This window comes from Oncorhynchus mykiss, chromosome 30 (genome assembly GCF_057628025.1).
Source record: "Oncorhynchus mykiss isolate SJ-2025 chromosome 30, ASM5762802v1, whole genome shotgun sequence".
Lineage (NCBI taxonomy): Eukaryota > Metazoa > Chordata > Actinopteri > Salmoniformes > Salmonidae > Oncorhynchus > Oncorhynchus mykiss.
In genome coordinates, this window is record NC_143051.1 from 23,312,430 (window position 1) to 23,331,518 (window position 19,089).

Genomic DNA, 19,089 nt, shown 5'->3' on the forward strand with positions numbered 1-19,089 from the left:
GACCCCAGGCTGGGATTCAGCATCATGGCAGGCCTCTAAAGATTTATCCCCCTGGGTCTGGTGCTGCTGCAGCTGTTGTGAAGGCTAGTCCCTCTCCCTCTCTTTCTCTCTCCTGTGCAGGCTACCTAAGCCATTCAGAACAGGAATCCATCAGGCCCAGGGGTGAGTTATAGTGACAGTAGCAGACCACCACAATGTTATAGCACTGAGAGGACCACCGATTTATTCAACCAGAACTACCCTCCCTGTCTTTTCCTCTCCTCTCTTCCCCTCCTTTTTTTTCTCCAGAATGGCATTTGAAAGGAATCTATCTATACTGCCTGCAACAATCACACACTCAGCATGTGGTGCACTCTCCTTTAACCTTGTACTCTGACAGTGCCTTTACGTATAGTTTGATACTGCACAATGATAGCAACACGCACATGCATGTGCACATAGACATGAATTGACTTTGCACTTGTGGTAGTCAAGCTATGGACCATCCACATAATAAGACCCCAGAGTCCCTCAAGTAGTCTACTTCTTTGGCCCCGCCTTCCACTTGAGTGACATCAAAGTGTTCCGCTTAACCCTTCCAAGGTCTTGAACATCCTCAATAAGGCTACATTTAGCACTTCTGTCAATGTAGGCTAATCTTTCACGGCTAAATTTAATTATATGTTTTAGACTGTTACTAAATATACAGTAGGTCCATGTTTGTATGCATTAGCATTTGGTTAGTCAAAATTCTGCACATAACCTATAGTCTACAAGAAAACAATGTCATTGTCCAGCCGTGCTGGTTTATATGGCAGTGATCTGTCCATACATATTGAGGGAGGGAGCTGGTGCTATAGCCTAGTGAGTTTGTTTGTCCTGGAGTCATACTGTATACGCACTGTGGCTCTCTGTGAATGTCGGCTCGTTTATCTCTATCAACCAACCCCACCACTCTACCGCCAGTCAGTAAATGAACAGCTTTTCCGTCGAGCTATAGTGGCTGTTTAAAGACTACTCTGTGATCCTTGCGTCTCGGACCAATCTCGCCCCGTTTTTTATATTTCCCTCGTTCCTCTCCTCCCCTCCCTCCTCTTCTCTCGCTCATATTATGTGTGGAGCTACGGTGTTTCTCTCAGCCCGGATGTGTTGTAGGCACGCGTTTTCCAGAGGCGCGGTTATAAAGCGTCCGTTATTTATCTGACTCTACTTTTAACTGTTCTCCTTTTCAGTAAGGAACTGCTAGGCGAGCCTCACTCGCACGGCAGGCAGCAAGACAATCAAATCAAGGACTGATCCCTTATGTTTGCTCTGAATCGAATTTTCATCTTTCATTGAACTATGACATTGCTTCAGCCCTGCTCTCTGGATTAATTCCTTTGTAATCGTTATTTGTTCCCCCCCATCTCGTCCAATATCTGTCTCCAAGTGTAGGCTAAGCTTCAGTGGTCATGGGGTGTATAATTTCATTTTCGCCTAGGCTGGTGAGGGTCTTGACGGTTGTGTAAAAGCGGATAACGCGTGGATTTATGGTCTTCACAGACAAAGAGCCAGCGAAGGGAAACTAGTGGAAGTTTGAGACCAGGAAGAATGCAGGCGACGTGTTGGTGTGCGGTGTTACTCCTAACTCCAGCGTTTTACCTGGTGAGTAGTGGTTTTGTTTGTGTTTATAAATACGTTTTCGTTTCACTGTTGTCTCTGTGTTTTGTGGTCTTTCAGATACACATTTTACTAAAATCTCATGTGTAAAAACGATTTCTTATGAAATGCACATCACTGACAGAACTATTGAAGACAACTCTTCACTTCAGGGGCATGTCCTGTTCATTGCATAAAAACATTCCGTTGTCCTGTATCAGGGTATTGGGGGGAAATACAACTGTTTAAATTGCACATCATCATGACTGAGACATTTAACATTACTGTATGCGTTTCTATTTCAGAACTGTGGTCTATGGTGTCCAAATAATAGGACTAATTAGTCCAATTAATTTTCAAAATTAATATATTTGGTTGTAAGACTGAATAAGTATTTAATATTTGACTGATGATTTTTTTAAACACATGTGTCAAAGAAATAACACATTTAAAGTGTAAAATTAAAACATTATTTCCCGCACACTAGCTGAAAACGGACAAGATTGTGCTGCAGTTCCAACAAACCGTCTCATGGGGGCGTCATAACAAACCAAAAACGACCGGCAGGTGCGTCTGAAGGCTACACGTCAACCTGAAGGAACCTTTCAAATTCTCAGTTTCTCCTTTTGATTTTTGTCAGTAACGCTTTTTCCTTTCGGTCCGCCACATAAACAATGATCCCACTCATAGCAGTCATAATACACACAACATGGAGGAGAGTTGTTTGGTGCGTGGCCCGGACAACCCAGCTCCATCTTGCTGATCTCAAAGCGAGCATAATGTGATATCATTTAACTTATGCTAAGACATTGAGTGGAAAGAAAACACAGGTTTCTCATGCACCAAAGTTTTGTTAAAAAGTAACAGGAAGACTCTGATATAAAAAAAGGAATGCCACTTAAATATTTCAAATGAACTCACTTTCCAAGTAGGCTATATTATAATTTGCAAAAAAATCAAATAAACACACAAGCGTTCGGCTTTCGTGTGAATTCTGCAGACACCTTGAGGATAGTAGCCTAATGTCTTCACACAAAAATGTGTTGCCTAAGCTTCTGTTCCCTATCCCTAACCCAGCTAACTTGACACTAAGACTAGCAGATGCCACATCATACACCTAAATTAATCCTCCTTTGATTCTTACTGGAATTGAGCGCGGATTCTCTCCCTTCACTCACTCAGTCTCTCTACGCAACTCAAAATAAATGTTTATTCCTTTAAGAGGCTATTGCTATCAGGTCTATGGCAGCACTGTGTCAAACTAAACTGCCCGGTGTTAAAATTCATGTAAGTCAAATGTTTTGTAATATACAGTTCGCACACACACACACACACACACACACACACACACACACACACACACACACACACACACACACACACACACACACACACACACACACACACACACACACACACACACACACACAATGGGTAGGCTTCTGTCTATTTCCTTTGAACTTACCACAGGACATTTTTCCCCGACACATTTTAGATTTCACGAAATACGCCTATTTCAACTGACTTCTCTTACAACTGTCCTATTGACATTTAAATAATGGTTCGAATTATTTCATCTGCATAATCCTCACGCAAAACGACATTTATTCAAACTAAAATTATTCTAATCAAGCTAATTCATTTACTGGTTGTTTTCTATCGGCTTGACGGAATAGGATTTAATTGCGTAGCCAATTTAAATTTTAATTCAGCAAAACAGGTCGTTATTGTTAGTTGTCCGTGGGGTATTATTTTACCACATTATCTAAAATGAGTCTGAAAACTTCCATGGCACGTTGGGCTATGCTTAAAATGTAAGCATATAGATAGGCCTACAAAGGGTTTTACAATTTTTGACACATTTACAGGAAGATATCTTATGTAATTATTAAGAGTGAGGTGCTCAGGACCTATACAATTAAAAAATCTCGCAACATTTAGTAATCATAATAAAATGAATTTAAATGTCATCTATATTTTGCGTTACACCTGGGCTTATTTTATATGGGCTTTGATAAGGATACAGCTAGACTATCTTGTAGGATGTGAACACCAACATCTCAGATGCAACATATAGACCAAAGCATGACCTGTAATTTTCCGCTACGTAAATGTTTCTTCACTGTAAACATAAAATCACAGATTTTATAGGCCAAATGACATTTCTCTGTATAACGGAATATTATCGTATAATAGATTAGGCACCTTAAAATCATTTCCCCCTTTTTATTTGACCTCTTCTCGCATAGAATTTCACCTCTGAATTCCAATCAAACGAGTCAAGGAGCATTATCAAGTGGATTTTCTCATTCGGCACCGGGAGCTGTCCATGGTTCTGATATTCAAGACCGTTGTTTTACGCGTCTTAAAACAGCCGGGTAGAATGAGTCCCAATTGAACACATCATTGCAGTGGGACGCAAAAATGTTTTAAAAGTCCGTTTTGTTCATTCAAACCAATGAAGATGTAGGCTTGATGATGAAACCTGAATTCACATAGGCCTAATAATTCGAAATGACAAATTTGACAAGTGCCATTTGACACTTTTCAACTTTTCTTCGCCCTGAAATGGTTTGTCAATTTAGGCATAGGCCTAGGACTACTTAATTTTACATTTGTGGAAAAGTTTTTTTTTAATCAATTCAGTACAACGCAATATACATATTCCATGGTAGGATATATTACAAATTGATTAGGGTTTCTTTTCACATAATGATATTGGCTGCAGATTTTGGGATGAAAATGTAGTCTTTGTAATGTATAGCCTTGGTTCAGTTTGTCTTTTGCTTCATAAAAAGGTAGGGCTTTTTCAGTCGACTGTAAAGAGATCTTTGATTATATTGTCTTATAGTTACGAATTGGTTCATGTTAGTTTAATTCTACACCTGGATATTTGCTCTCTCCATGTCTGCGCTCCACTAAACCTAGATTATTATTTTCCAGACAGTTAAACTGTTCCAGTTAAACTGTCGGGTTTATCCATACCTACGGGGATTACCGTTGAACTTTGACGGTTTTATTTCGTGTTAAAAGCTCTTGTCTCGTCTCTAAGCCTCTTGTCTGAGCGGGGCGCGCCTTGACCTGGATAACACTGTGCTCGCTCTGAAGAACAGTTGATGCAGGTGTTCAGTGGTATAATACAGCGCACGCCTCTCTGCGAGGGCGGCATTCACACATGAATATGGTCACCTATGGCTACAAAATGTAATTAAAATAGGATTGTATTCATTATTCGGCTTAGTTGGGAGTTATCGGTGCCTTCCTAGGTGCGTGTGTGTGCGTGCGTGTGTGTGTGTGCTTGTGTTTTTTTCTGCATCTTACTTCTGATCAAGCCAGCTCCAATAAAACCCAGTCAGATAGTTGACATGCTTTTAGGGTGGTTTTGCTCCCAGCAGAGGGGCTGCTGATGATACTCTGTTGACTGACAGCTAGTGTGAACAACAGCATGTTCTCTGGCCCCATGACTGGTAGCAGGGTGGCTCCTATGGCTGCAACACAGGGCTGTCAGTGACTGGCAGGTGTGTGTGTGTGTGTGTGGGGGTTCTCGGCCATGTCTCACTTCCTCTAAGGGGGCAATGAGGAGGCTCTGTTCCTGAGGGACTGACAGACAGACACAGACATAATGACTCCTAAATGGCACATTGTTCCCTAAATAGTGCACTGCTTTAGGCCAGGCATATTACAACTACCCCATCATTGTTTAACAGGCTGGCGAGAGGGCCTGACATGCCAAGCAGTTGGCGCAGTGGGAGAGACACCGACAGTGCTGCATCCTAAATGGAACTCTATTCCCTGTATAGTGCACTATGTTTGGCCAGCCTCTCACCATTGTTTGTTAGTGGAGCTGTGAAGATTCAAGTACCGCAATATCTTTTCCATAGCAAAAATGAAAACACGAAGAAGACCAAACTCGTTGGTTCTTTTAAAAACCTACTGTATGTAAAATATTGTGTGCTATAGCTTGGAATATGCATACATGTGACTCTGAATGACAACATAGCTAATGAAGTTTGATTCCAACATTAGTGCTGTTAAATCCATTTAGTGCTTTGTTTCCTTGCCACAATACTAACAAGTATTGCGACACTGGTATCGTCCCGGCCCTAATTGTTAGTAGTATTAAACCATCAGAACATGCTGTAGATGTTGCGACCAGCCCTGCCATAGCAAGCAGTCAGCACAGTGGGAGAGGGATTGCCACACACAGATCAGTGTATGGGGAAATACTGCTTGCATTTTAGTCTTGTCAGGCAATATTACATTACATCAGCAAAGAACGCATATCAGTCCAATTGTGATTCTGTCCTTTCATTGAACACAAATTACTTTATGATTTTTGTCAGGCATTTCATTCCCATTTATTGGGAAATATACAGATGTAGGATCTTAATTTGATCACCTTGTTGCAAGACAACTTCCATGCAATGCAATACATGTCCAACCTGAACTGTATTTGAGGATTAAAAAAAGCATCTGAAGTTTGTAATTTCCACTTTGAAATTTCAGATGAGATTTTCCCTTTCGAAAAATGTATCAACCCCTACAACAATTTACAGTAATTATAATACACATAATAATTCACATTTCCTTTTACTGCAAGATTATTTGCCTGCTGTAGCAAACTGGCTAAAATGAAGACCTACAATAGTGGGAGAGGAGAGAGAGGATGCTACACTGAGATCCTACACTGGGCACACTGTGTGTGGAAGACTATAAGGTTGTCAATTATGTTGAATTGGTTGCATCCTAAATGGAACCCTGTTCCCTAAACTGTAGCACTACCTTTATCCAGAAGTCCACATACTGTAGGCCGAGAGCAGAGCCGTAAAGGGGCATGGCCGAGAGTTCAGTCTCTTAACACACAGCACTATAATCCTATATTAAACTCCCAGCCCCTTCACAGCACAGCCAAGTGGTCCGCTAGCAGCTATGTTACATGTGAATTAACAGTGAAGGATCTACTTTCATTGAGGAACTCAAGTAGCTCTCGACCAGCATTAGAATACAACCAATTGTCTCCATGCCCGTTGACCATCCACTGCAATCACATTATCTTTGATGGAAATCACACTTTAAGAGGAATCTGTTATTGTTGTGAATATTTCCTAGAAATGATCTATGTATGTATCTTTTATTAATTAATATCAATACGTCAGCATTATGATGTATTGTCAGTTGCTTGGCTCCTTGATATAGCTGAGGTCGTATATGATGTACACTTCATACCCAACATCCAATTTTGGTAGATTTTTGATAGAGTTTTTATGAAATGTGAATTCAACTAATTACTTGGTTTTCGGGTTTAAATCTAGGTTTAAATGTGGAGGGGAAAAATATGCTTTAAGTTGAATTAACTTGGTATCTATCTTATTTAGACTCTAAAAACATGCTTCAGTTACCTTTGACCCTTCGATCAGAGACTGGAAGTGTCTCAGAAGAGAAACCTGCCACCTGTGTGTGTGTGTGTGTGTGTGTCTGTGTCTGTGTCTGTGTGTGTGTGTGTGTGTGTGTGTGTGTGTGTGTGTGTGTGTGTGTGTGTGTGTGTGTGTGTGTGTGTGTGTGTGTGTGTGTGTATGTGTGTGTGTGTGTGTGTGTGTGTGTGTGTGTGTGTGTGTGTGTGTGTGTGTGTGTGTGTGTGTGTGTGTGTCTCAGAAGACCCCGTGTGGTGCACCTCTGTAATTCACACCTCAAGGTGACCTGACTCTGCTGTGCTCCTCTGCTGTACTGCTCTTGTGGTCCACTGATGATGACACACCTGGTGGTCCACTTATGATGACACGTGTGACCTGGGGGCAACACTCCTTTCTCTTTTATCAAGCCTCCCTGGACCAATAACACCCTGCATAGGAGACAGTAAGCTGTGTGTGTGTACTTGACCTTGGTTTGGGGCAGAAAGTCAATGATAATGGTCTATAGTTGTTGGAATCGCCCCTTGACGGGCATTGGTTCATTTTTGACTGCATGGATCATTACAGTTTTCTTTATTCAAATCCTATTGGGGGAAGCTGGCAAATATTTACAGCACAGTTGTCATCTTTTATAGTGTTTTAATTTGGAAGTCTTTCATTGATGACCGGACCCCTAACCTGCACATACCATCTAAACAACCAAAATATCCCTGACCCCTGACTGTGAAGGCATTTGGGATCTGACACTATGTGTCTCTGGGTGTGTGTGTGCATTTTTGCGTGCATCCATGTCTGCTCGTACGCATGCATTCTATGTGATTAATGACAACAGCCTCCATCTTTCCCCACCGTGCACTGCTCTAGTTTTTCAATCACATTCAGAGGTCTAGGGTCATATTTGGAGCTAACCACTGAAGGGCACTGACTGTTTCTGCAAAATATAATTGAGGCCTGGCCTGACCTGAGGTTTGAACCTCTGGGGAACTCTTCTCTGTCTGTTCCACTATTCTGCTATTCTCTGTCTGGGAGCTGTGGGAAGTCTATCTGTAGCCTCTTGATAGGAGGAGCGTTGTAGCAGACCTACCTTGGTTCAAATACTATTTGAATTATTTCAAATACCTTATCTGTGCTTGATTGAGCTTGCCTGGCACATTGGAACCAATAGAATAGTTCCAACGTTTAAAACCCCCACCCTTCTGGTCCCCCTGGCAGGATCGAGCAGAAACCCCCACCCATCTGGTGCACCTGGCAGGCTTGAGCAGAAACCCCCAACCATCTGGTACACCTGGCAGGATAGAGCAGAAACCCCCACCCACCTGGTACATCTGGCAGGCTTGAACAGAAACCCCCACCCATCTGGTACACCTGGCAGGCTTGAGCAGAAACCCACACCCATCTGGTACACCTTGCAGGATAGAGCAGAAACCCTCGCCCATCTGGTACACCTGGCAGGCTTGAGCAGAAACAAATACAATCTTTCAAAATATCTAAAATATTTTGAATAGGGTATGAACCCAGGGCTGCTTTGTAGAGTTGTAGTGTTGTAGAACTGTAGAGCTGTAGAGTAGAGCTACTTGGTAAATTGTTTCTAAAGGCAGGAAATAAATGAGATGACCCACTGACAACCTGCTTTCCATGACCAGAGTTACTCCCAGGACGAGCCTGAAGTTTCTTTAGTGCTCTGAAAAGATAATTGTGTTTTGAAAGCTGAAAGGGAAGTTTTTGTTGTTGGCAGAAGCATTCAACAATCTCTATCGACATTGCTAGCGCTGCCTGTATCAATTTTCAAGCTGGGTTTTCTGGAAATAGCCCTTGTCTTGCCTCTTGTCTCTGTCCTGTTTCCCAGTATCTTTCCTTAGGCATGGTTGGTTGTTGTAACATGCCAGCACCAGCATATGCATGGAAGAAAACAGAGGCATTCAGTAGACTGGGAGTTGTTCCCGTCTTAGTGAATAGCTGTAGTGAATGTGTGTTGACTAGTGATGGCATTTGTACCTAACAGCAGTGGTGATGGATTGCATAAGCCTGCTGATGGGCTTGATTGACCACTTTAACAGAGCAGAGATCAGACACTCTCGCTTGACTGGGTCTATGTGGCAGGGAGCGGATAGGGGAAGGGGGGGGGGGGGGGATAGGTGGGGGGAAGGGGAGAGGAGTTAGGGGAGGGGAAGAGGGGGGAAGCACTCCTGCTTGGCTGGGTCTAGGAAGAGGGGAAGGGATGGGAGAGAAGAGGAAGGGGAGGAGGGGTGTAAACTTCCGTCCCTGTAACACACCAGTGGTGATGGATCTATCCACAGGGTCGTGTCTGCCGCACCGTCCGAGATACACAGCTACAGGCCAGAAGCCCGTTGATGGGATTTATCTTCCTGATCTTTCCCCTTCAGTAACAGAGACTGGCCATGGGGAGCACTAGCGCCATTCTAGCTTCAGGGGTACGTTTCCATACCCTGGTTAGACCACACTGAACAATGTGTCCATAGGAAGAGCAGCGTTCATGCTGTTTTAATCAGGCTACGTTTGGAAGAGCTTTATGATCAAATCCATGGGGGATGAACACACTTCCAAGTAACTGTAAATGCTGTGTCTGTCTGTCTGTTGGCAGAATAGCACAGCACCTTAGATTTAAAGTTTTTCGGTTGCACCCTCTGCTCCAGATTAGCCCATAGAAACATATTTCATAACAGATTCATACATGGAAAAACAGATTTTCTTAACTGGTACCAGGGTACATTCAGATTAGTCTTGTGGAGCTTGTGGGCATCCTAGAGCAAAACAACAGACACATATGTGTTCGTGAGAGTCTCACCTTTCCATATTGGTGTGTAAACAAAACTGTTCGGATGCAACAGACGTTTTCGTGAGAATACCGATTTTCGGGATGTCTGACCAACACCGTTGTAGTTCAGACACCTTCCAGGCCACCATTGGTGGATGAGGTGGATTATGCCCATGCAACAAAACTAAACATATCTCTAGTTTAAACAAACACATTTTGACAGGGATTACTTAATCATATTTGTTCCTAGGTGGAACATAAAGCTTCCATGAGAGAGCACCACTGGTACCGATTTGATGCCTTTCTGGGAATGGTTTTCCAGGCCAGTCATGACAGGATTGTGCTTTACATTTACAGGTCATTCCTAGGTAATGGTCTTGTAGATATTGTTACCATGTTGTTTCTATATAATTCCACATAATTTAGTAAGTGTTCCTAACAGCAGCCTATTCCTTGTTTAGTGGACTATATTTGACCAGGCCCTGGTTTACAGTAGATTACATTCCTCCACTGAATCAGTTGATTGTCCTCTCCTCTGCTTGTTAAAGTCATGTTTCAGTCTTAATCAACCAGAGTCATCACACTGTCACAATTGTAATCATTGATCAGGGAGACTAACCACAGTTCGTCTGTGTGGCCTTGGTACCATTCAGCTCCTCTCATGATCATGTCTCCATCTGTGTGTGTGTGTGTGTGTGTGTGTCTGTGTGTGTGTGTGTGTGTGTGTGTGTGTGTGCTCCTTAATCCGCTTAATCAATTAACTTCCGTTGTGATACCACTTCTTGTTTCGACCTCTAAGCTATCAAGATCCAGGAAAATGTGATTAAGAGAGAGAGGAAATTTGAAGCACTTGAGCATCTCTCTCTCCCCCTGATTTTTGTGAATATTTTATGAGAAACATTGAATGTACCATTAGATCTGTCTGGTATTTTTTGTGCTTGTCACGACGTCCGCCGAAGTCGGTCCCTTTCCTTGTTCGGGCGGCGTTCGGCGGTCGACATCATCGGCCTTCTAGCCATCGCCGATCCACTTTTCATTTTCCATTTGTTTAGTCTTTGTCTTACACACCTGGTTTCAATTCCCCAATTACCTGTTCATTATTTAACCCTCTGTTCCCACATGTTTGTTTGTGAGTGATTGTTTCTATGTAGGAAGGTCCGTTATTGTGGGCTCTGTTTTTGTATTGCATTTATATTATGTTGAGTAAAATACGTTTATTTACTCATATCTGCTGTCCTGCGCCTGACTCCTATACACCAGCTACACACAGACTTCCTTACTGAATCACTCACCCGAAAGAATGGAGTCAGCAGGAGCAGACGCCCTCCCTTCAGAGATAGAGGAGCGCGTCCAGCATCTGGGAACCGCCATGGATTGCGTGCTGCAGAGATGGATCGTTGGGAGAAAGGAGGAGGTCGTCCAGTGCCTCCACCAGCCCCACTACAGCCGGTCCCACTGTCCACCCCTCCTTCACCCGTTGTCCAGCGGGATTCGGCTCACGCTCCCGAGGGAGTATGATGGGACGGCTGCCGAATGCCAGAGGTTCCTTCTCCAGCTTGAGCTCTACCTGGCGACCGTCCACCCGGCTCCTTCGGGATGTGAGAGCGTGTCCGCCCTCATCTCCTGCCTCTCAGGCCAAGCCCTGAAGTGGGCCAATGCCGTATGGAGTGAGGGAGATGTGGCGTTGGACCATTATGCAGAGTTCATCCGCTGCTTTCGGGCAGTTTTTGACCACCCGCCTGAGGGTCAAGTGGCAGGTTGACTGTTCCACCTAAGGCAGGGGACGAGGAGCGCACAGGATTTTGCATTGGACTTCCGGACCCTGGCTGCCAGCGCGGGATGAAACGACAGGGCCCGATCGATCACTACCAGTGCAGTCTGCGCGAGGACGTGCGTTGGGAGTTGGCCTGCCGAGACAGCACCCTCACATTGGACCAGCTGGTGGACATGTCCATCCGGCTGGACAACCTGCTGACGGCCCGCGGACGTCCGGATCAGGGCCTGTCAGTTCCATCCACCTCCGCTCCGACGCCCATGGAGCTGGGAGGTGCTGCACTTAGGGCGACCGGAGGAGGGGCCATTCCCTGCACCATCTGTGGCCGCAGAGGGCACATTGCTGGTCGGTGCTGGGGGGGTTTCTCAGAGAGTCAAGGCAGCAGGCAGGGCACTGTCGTGTCACCCCAGGTGAGTCGGCACCAGGCTCACCCAGAGCCCCCTGTTGCTCACATGTATGTGTTTATTTCATTTCCTGAGTTTTCCCTGCATTCCCTGCGCTCATAGATTCAGGCGCAGCAGGGAATTTTATTGGCCGTTCGTTTGCCCATAGTTTAGGGAACCCCCTTGTTCCTGTGGATATGCCCTTCCCTGTGCACGACCTAGATAGTCGACCATTAGAATCAGGGCTGATTAGGGACGCCACCACTCCACTAGACATGGTTACGCAGGAGGGTCATAAGGAGAGAATCAATCTCTTCCTTATTGATTCTCCTGCGTTTCCCCTGTTGATAGGCCTACCCTGGTTGGCCTGTCATGACCCAACTATTTTGTGGCAACAGAGGGCTCTCAAAGGGTGGTCACGAGAGTGCTCAGGGAGGTGTGTTGGGGTTTCCATCGGTGCAACTGCCGTGGAAAGTCCAGACCAGGTCTCCACCGTGCACATCCCCTCAGAAAATGCAGATTTGGCTCTCGCCTTCTGTAAGAAGAGGGCGACTAAATTACAACCTAAATTACAACCTCATCGAAGGGGGAATTGTGCGATTACATCTCCTGGTAGACGCAGCACTTCCCAGGAGTCACTTATATCCTCTGTCGTGTATCTATGAGTACCTAGTCATGCCGTATGGGTTGATGAATGCTCCATCAGTCTTCCAGGCCTTTGTTCACAAGATTTTCCCTGACCTGCATGGGCAATGTGTCGTGGTGTATATCGACGACATTCTGATATACTCCGCTACATGCGCCGAGCATGTGCATCTGGTGCGCAGGGTGCTTGCTCGACTGTTGGAGCATGACCTGTACGTAAAGGCTGAGAAATGTCTGTTCTTCCAACAGTCCGTCTCCTTCCTAGGGTACCCCATTTCCACTTCAGGGGTGGAGATGGAGAGTGACTGCATTTCAGCTGTGCGTAATTGGCCGACTCCCACCACGGTAAAGGAAGGCAGCGGTTTCTAGGGTTTGCCAGTGCGGCTGCAGTGGTCGGCTGAGGCAATCTGGAGTACATCCGGGCGACGAGGAGACTGAACCCTCGCCAGGCAAGGTGGGCCATGTTCTTTACCTGTTTTGTTTTCACTCTGTCCTACAGACCACGTTACCAGAACGCTAAGGCAGATGCACTGTCCCAAATGTATGACACAGAGGAGCGGTCCATGGATCACACTCCTATACTTCCGGCCTCTTGCCTGGTGGCACCGGTGGTGTGGGAGTTGGACGTGGACATAGAGCAGGCGTTACGCATAAAGCCCACTCCCACTCATTGTCCAGCTGGGCACCTGTACGTTCCGTCTGCTGTCCGCGACCGTTTGATCTATTGGGCCACACGTCACTCTCCGTTGGTCACCCTGGCATTGGTCGGAGGGTGCGTTGCCTTAGTGGGAAGTACTGGTGGTCCACCTTGGCCAAGGACGTGAGGGTTTATGTTTCCTCCTGCTCGGTGTGCCCCCAGTGCAAGGCTCCCAGGCACCTGCCCAGAGGGAAGTTACAACCCCTACCCGTTCCACAACAGCCGTGGTCACACCTGTCGGTGGACTTCCTGATAGATCTTCCTCCATCACAGGGCAACACCACGATCCTGGTTGTTGTGGATCGGTTTTCTACGTCCTGCCGTCTCCTCCCTTTGCCCGGTCTCCGGCCCTCCGGCCCTACAGACTACGGAGGCCCTGTTCACTCATGTCGTCCAGCACTACGGGGTGCCTGAGGATATAGTCTCTGATCGGGGTCCCCAGTTCACGTCCAGGGTCTGGAGAGTGTTCATGGAACGTCTGGGGGTCTCGGGAAGCCTCACCTCAGGTTTTCAGCCCAAGAGTAATGGGCAGGTGGAGAGAGTAAATCAGGATGTGGGTAGGTTTCTGCGGTAATTTTGCCAGGACCGGCCGGGGGAGTGGGCGGCATTCATCCCATGGGCAGAGATGGACCAAAACTCCCACTCCTCCACTAACCTCTCTCCTTTCCAGTGCGTTCTGGGGTATCAGCCGGTTCTGGCACCGTGGTATCAGAGCCAGATCGAAGCTCCTGCGGTTGACGAATGGTTTAAGTGCTCGGAGGAGTCCTGGGATGCCGTCCATGTGCACCTGCAACGGGCCGTGAGGCAGCAGAAGACGAGCTCCGACCGCCACCGCAGTGAGGCCCCAGTGTTCACACCGGGGGACAGGGTCTGGCTTTTGACCCGAAACCTGCCCCTCCGCCTGCCCTGCCGGAAGCTGGGTCCATGGTTTGTGGGGCCATTCAAAGTCCTGAGGAGACTGAATGAGGTATGCTACAGGTTACAGCTTCCCCCAGATTACCGTATTAATCCCTCGTTCCATGTGTCTATCCTCAGGCCGGTGGTGGCTGGTCCACTCCAACAGTCTGAGGTGCGGGAGGTTCCTCTGCCCCCTCTGGACATCAAGGGGGCCCGGCGTATGCTGTTTGAGCCATCTTGGACTCGAGGCGTCGGGCGATGGGCCTTCAGTACCTCGTGGAGTGGGAAGGGTACGGTCTGGAGGAGAGATGCTGGGTGCCGGTGGAGGACGTCTTGGACCCTTCGTTGCTGCGGGAGTTCCACCGTCTCCATCCGGATCGCCCTACGCCTCTTTCTCTGGGTCGTCCCCGAGGTCGGTATCGGTGCGCTGCTGGAGCCACAGGTCAAGGGGGATACTGTCACGACTTCCACCGAAGTCGGTCCCTTTCCTTGTTCGGGCGGCGTTTGGCGGTCGACGTCACCAGCCTTCTAGCCATTACCGATCCACTTTTCATTTTCCATTTGTTTAGTCACTTACACACCTGGTTTCAATTCCCCAATTACCTGTTCATTATTTAACCTTTCTGATCTCCCCATCCCGGATCCGGGATCGTGAATACAGACTCAAGCTCATTACCATAACGCAACGTTAACTATTCATGAAAATCGCAAATGAAATGAAATAAATATGCTAGCTCTCAAGCTTAGCCTTTTGTTAACAACACTGTCATCTCAGATTTTCAAAATATGCTTCTCAACCATTGCAAAACAAGCATTTGTGTAACAGTATTGATGGCTAACGTAGCATTTAGCATTAGCATTCAGCTGGCAACATTTACACAAAAAAACAGAAAAGCATTCAAATAAAATCATTTACCTTTGAAGAACTTCAGATGTTTTCAATGAGGAGACTCTCAGATAGCAAATGTTAAGTTTTTCCTGAAAGATTATTTGTTTAGGACAAATCGCTCCGTTTTCTGCGTCACGTTTAGCTATGAAAAAACCCCTGTATCCAGGATTGTGTAAATCTATCAGCAAGCTCATTAGCATAACACAACGTTAACTATTTATGAAAATCGCAAATGAAATGAAATAAATATGCCATCTCTCAAGCTTAGCCTTTTGTAAACAACACTGTCATCTCAGATTTTCAAAATATGCTTCTCAACCATAGGAAAACAATCATTTGTGTAAAAGTAGCTAGCTAGCGTTAGCATTTCGCGTTAGCATTTCGCGTTAGCATTAGCGTTAGCATCCAGCATGCAACATTAACAAAAACATAAAAGCCTTCAAATAAAATCATTTACCTTTGAAGAACTTCTGATGTTTTCAATGAGGATACTCTCAGTTAGATAGCAGATGCTCAGTTTTTCCAAAAAGATTCCTTGTGTATTAGAAATAGCTCCGTTTTATACATCACATTTGGCTACCAAAAAAAATCCGAAAATTCAGTCCTCAAAACGCGAACTTTTTTCCAAATTAACTCCATAATATCGACTGAAAACATGGCAAACGTTGTTTAGAATCAATCATCAAGGTGTTTTTCACATATCTCTTCATTGATACATCGTTCTTGGACACATGCTTTCTCCCCTGAATCAAATGGTAAAGTAGAAGCAGCTGGCAATTGCGCACCGAATTCGACGCAGGACACCAGGCGGACACTTGGAAAATGTAGTCTCTTATGGTCAATCTTCCAATGATATGCCTACAAATACTTCACAATGCTGCTAAGACCTTGGGCGAACGACAGAAAGTGTAGGCTCATTCGTTGCGCAATCACAGCCATATAAGGAGAGAATGGAAAACAGAGCTTCAGAAATTCTGCTAATTCCTGGGTGATGCATCATCTTGGTTTCGCCTGTAGAATGAGTTCTGGGGCACTTACAGACAAAATCTTTGCAGATTCTGAAACTTCAGAGTGTTTTCTTTCCAAAACTGCCAAGAATATGCATAGTCGAGCATCTTTTCGTGACAAAATATCGCGCTTAAAACGGGAACGTTTTTTATCCAAAAATGAAATAGCGCCCCTAGAGCTCTAACAGGTTTAACCTTCTGTTCCCACATGTTTGTTTGTGAGGGATTGTTTCTATGTAGGAAGGTCCGTTATTGTGGGCTCTGTTTTTGTATTGCATTTATATTATGTTGAGTAAAATGAGTTTATTATCTCATATCTGCTGTCCTGCACCTGACTCCTATACACCAGCTACACACAGACTTCCTTACTGTGCTAGCTATTTCTACATGGCACATTGAATAGCACTATTGCATTTTGAAGATCATTTGACCAAATGTAAAAAAAAAAAGAGGTGAAGAGGAAATTCATTGAGGATTAAATTACAAGTTTAAGTGAGAGAAGGGAGAGAAAATGAAAACCGGAAGGAAAAGAGGGTGAGACTATTGGAGAAAGGAGGAGGAGGAGAGGAGGAGAAGAGGAGGAGGAGAGGAGGAGGAGGAGAGAAGGAGGAGGACAGCGCCACCATGTCTTTTGATTGTCATGTTGCTTCAATTATTGCACTGTTTGTGAGCATCCAGTTTGTTGTCGTTGACACCCGTATGTGTGTGTCAGCTTGTGTTGGTTTCAACAGTCTGACTGTTTGTGTTTTCGCTGTCACTCCAGGCAAACGAGCAGCACATTAATGCATCAGACTGGAAGCGGATCTGATTGGTGGAGTTGTACCTTCATGATTTAGAATAGAATGATGAACAATAAAGTCTATACGTGTAACAGCAAACTGACACAATACTGCTGTTATTAAAGGGGTAGTTCACAAAAATTACAAGATTATGTACTTGGTTTCTTACCTTCTAAGTAGTCTATGACAATGACGGAATGCAAGTTGGATTTTTTTACCTAGCCACTATCACCAACCGCGGAAATAAATAATCCGTTTTGTGAACTATTTCTTAAGTATTTCTTTAAGCTTAAGTTGAGTTATTATCTTCTAATAATACATCTACCCTCGTCAGAAAGTGTCTGCTGACCTCATAACTCAGTGTTGTTATTGATTAGCTTATCACTTATAGGCTGTTCCCAGAATACTCTTGTGTCACGAGGTGATGCAATGAGTTTGAGTTGGAACAAATTGATCAGAACGAGTCTAGGGAACATTTTGTTTTTATTAGCTTTTTATAATGATCATTTAATTACATTTACTACACACACTTATGTACTGATTATCTTAAAATGACCTACCAATCAATATGTAACAGTGGCTTATATTCAAGGATGCCAACAGAAGCCAGGCTTCCCACAAAAAATGTGATCAATAAAAATTTTTACAAAACATTGACATTTCGTCTCTCTGAGTTTTATAATTTTCCTTAAATTCAAAAGTGGCTGTACCTGTCACACTGGAGAAATAATTTGAGAGATGAGTAGCTACAGTTGAAGTCAGAAGTTTACATACACCTTACCCAAATACATTTAATCTCAGATTTTCACAATTCCTGACATTTAATCCAAATAAAAATGCCCTGTTTTAGGTCAGTTAGGATCACCACTTTATTTTAAGAATGGGAAATGTCAGAATAATAGTAGAGAGAATTATTTATTTCAGCTTTTATTTCTTTCATCACATTCCCAGTGGGTGAGAAGTTTACATACACTCAATTAGTATTTGGTAGCATTGCCTTTAAATTGTTTAACTTGGGTCAAACGTTTCGGGTAGCCTTCTACAAGCTTCCCACAAGAAGTTGGGTGAATTTTGGCCCATTCCTCCTGACAGAGCTGGTGTAACTGAGTCAGGCTTGTAAGCCTCCTTGCTCGCACACGGTTTTTCAGTTCTGCCCACATATTTTCTATGGGAATTGAGGTCAGGGCTTTGTGATGGACACTCCAATACCTTGACTTTGTTGTCTTTAAGCCATTTTGCCACAACTTTGGAAGTATGCTTGGGGTCATTGTCCATTTAGAAGACCCATTTGCGACCAAGGTTTAACTTCCTGACTCATGTCTTGAGATGATTCTTGAATATATCCACATAATTTTCCTTCTCATGATGCCATCTATTTTGTGAAGGGGACCAGACCCTCCTGCAGCAAAGCACCCCCACAACATGATGCTGCCAACCCCATGCTTCACGGCTGGGATGGTGTTCTTTGGCTTGCAAGTGTCCCCCTTTTTCCTCCAAACATAACAATGGTCATTATGGCCAAACAGTTCTATTTTTGTTTCATCAGACCAGAGGACATTTCTCCAAAAAGTACGACCTTTGTCCCCATGTGCAGTTGCAAACCATAGTCTGGCTTTTTAATGGTGGTTTTGGAGCAGTGGCTTCTTCCTTGCTGAGCGCCCTTTCAGGTTATGTCAATATAGGACTCGTTTTATTGTGGATATAGATACTTTTGTACCTGTTTCCTCCAGCATCTTCACAAGGTCCTTTGCTGTTGTTCTGGGATTGATTTGCACTATTCACACCAATGTACGTTCATCTCTTAGAGACAGAACGTGTCTCCTTCCTGAGTGGTATGACGGCTGTGTGGTCCCATGGTGTATATACTTGCGCACAACTGTTTGTACAAATGAACGTGGTACCTTCAGGCATTTGGAAATTGTTCCCAAGGATGATTCAGTCTTGTGTAGGTCTACAATTTTTTTTCTGAGGTCTTGGCTGATTTGATTTGATTTTCCCATAAGGTCAAGCAAAGAGGCACTGAGTTTGAAGGTAGTCCTTGAAATACATCCACAGGCACACCTCCAATTGACTCAAATGATGTCCTGTAGCCTATCCGAAGCTTCTAAAGCCAATACATAATTTTCTGGAATTTTCCAAGCTGTTTAAAGGCACAGTCAACTTAGTGTATGTAAACTCCTGACCCAGCAACTAACTTGCCTTAACTATAGTTTGCTA

General features: G+C 44.6%; 1 protein-coding gene across 1 annotated transcript in view; it reads left to right on the plus strand.

Moving 5' to 3' along the window:
* Positions 1–867: 867 nt before the first annotated feature.
* The window catches only part of LOC110488130 (neurexophilin-1), a 65,009-nt gene continuing 46,787 nt past the window's right edge, over positions 868–19,089 (plus strand). Inside the window, exon 1 of the mRNA XM_021560163.3 lies at positions 868–1,623. Within this exon, the coding sequence (XP_021415838.1) occupies positions 1,570–1,623 (54 nt within the window). The 5' untranslated portion in view covers positions 868–1,569. The remainder of the gene's footprint in view (positions 1,624–19,089) is intronic.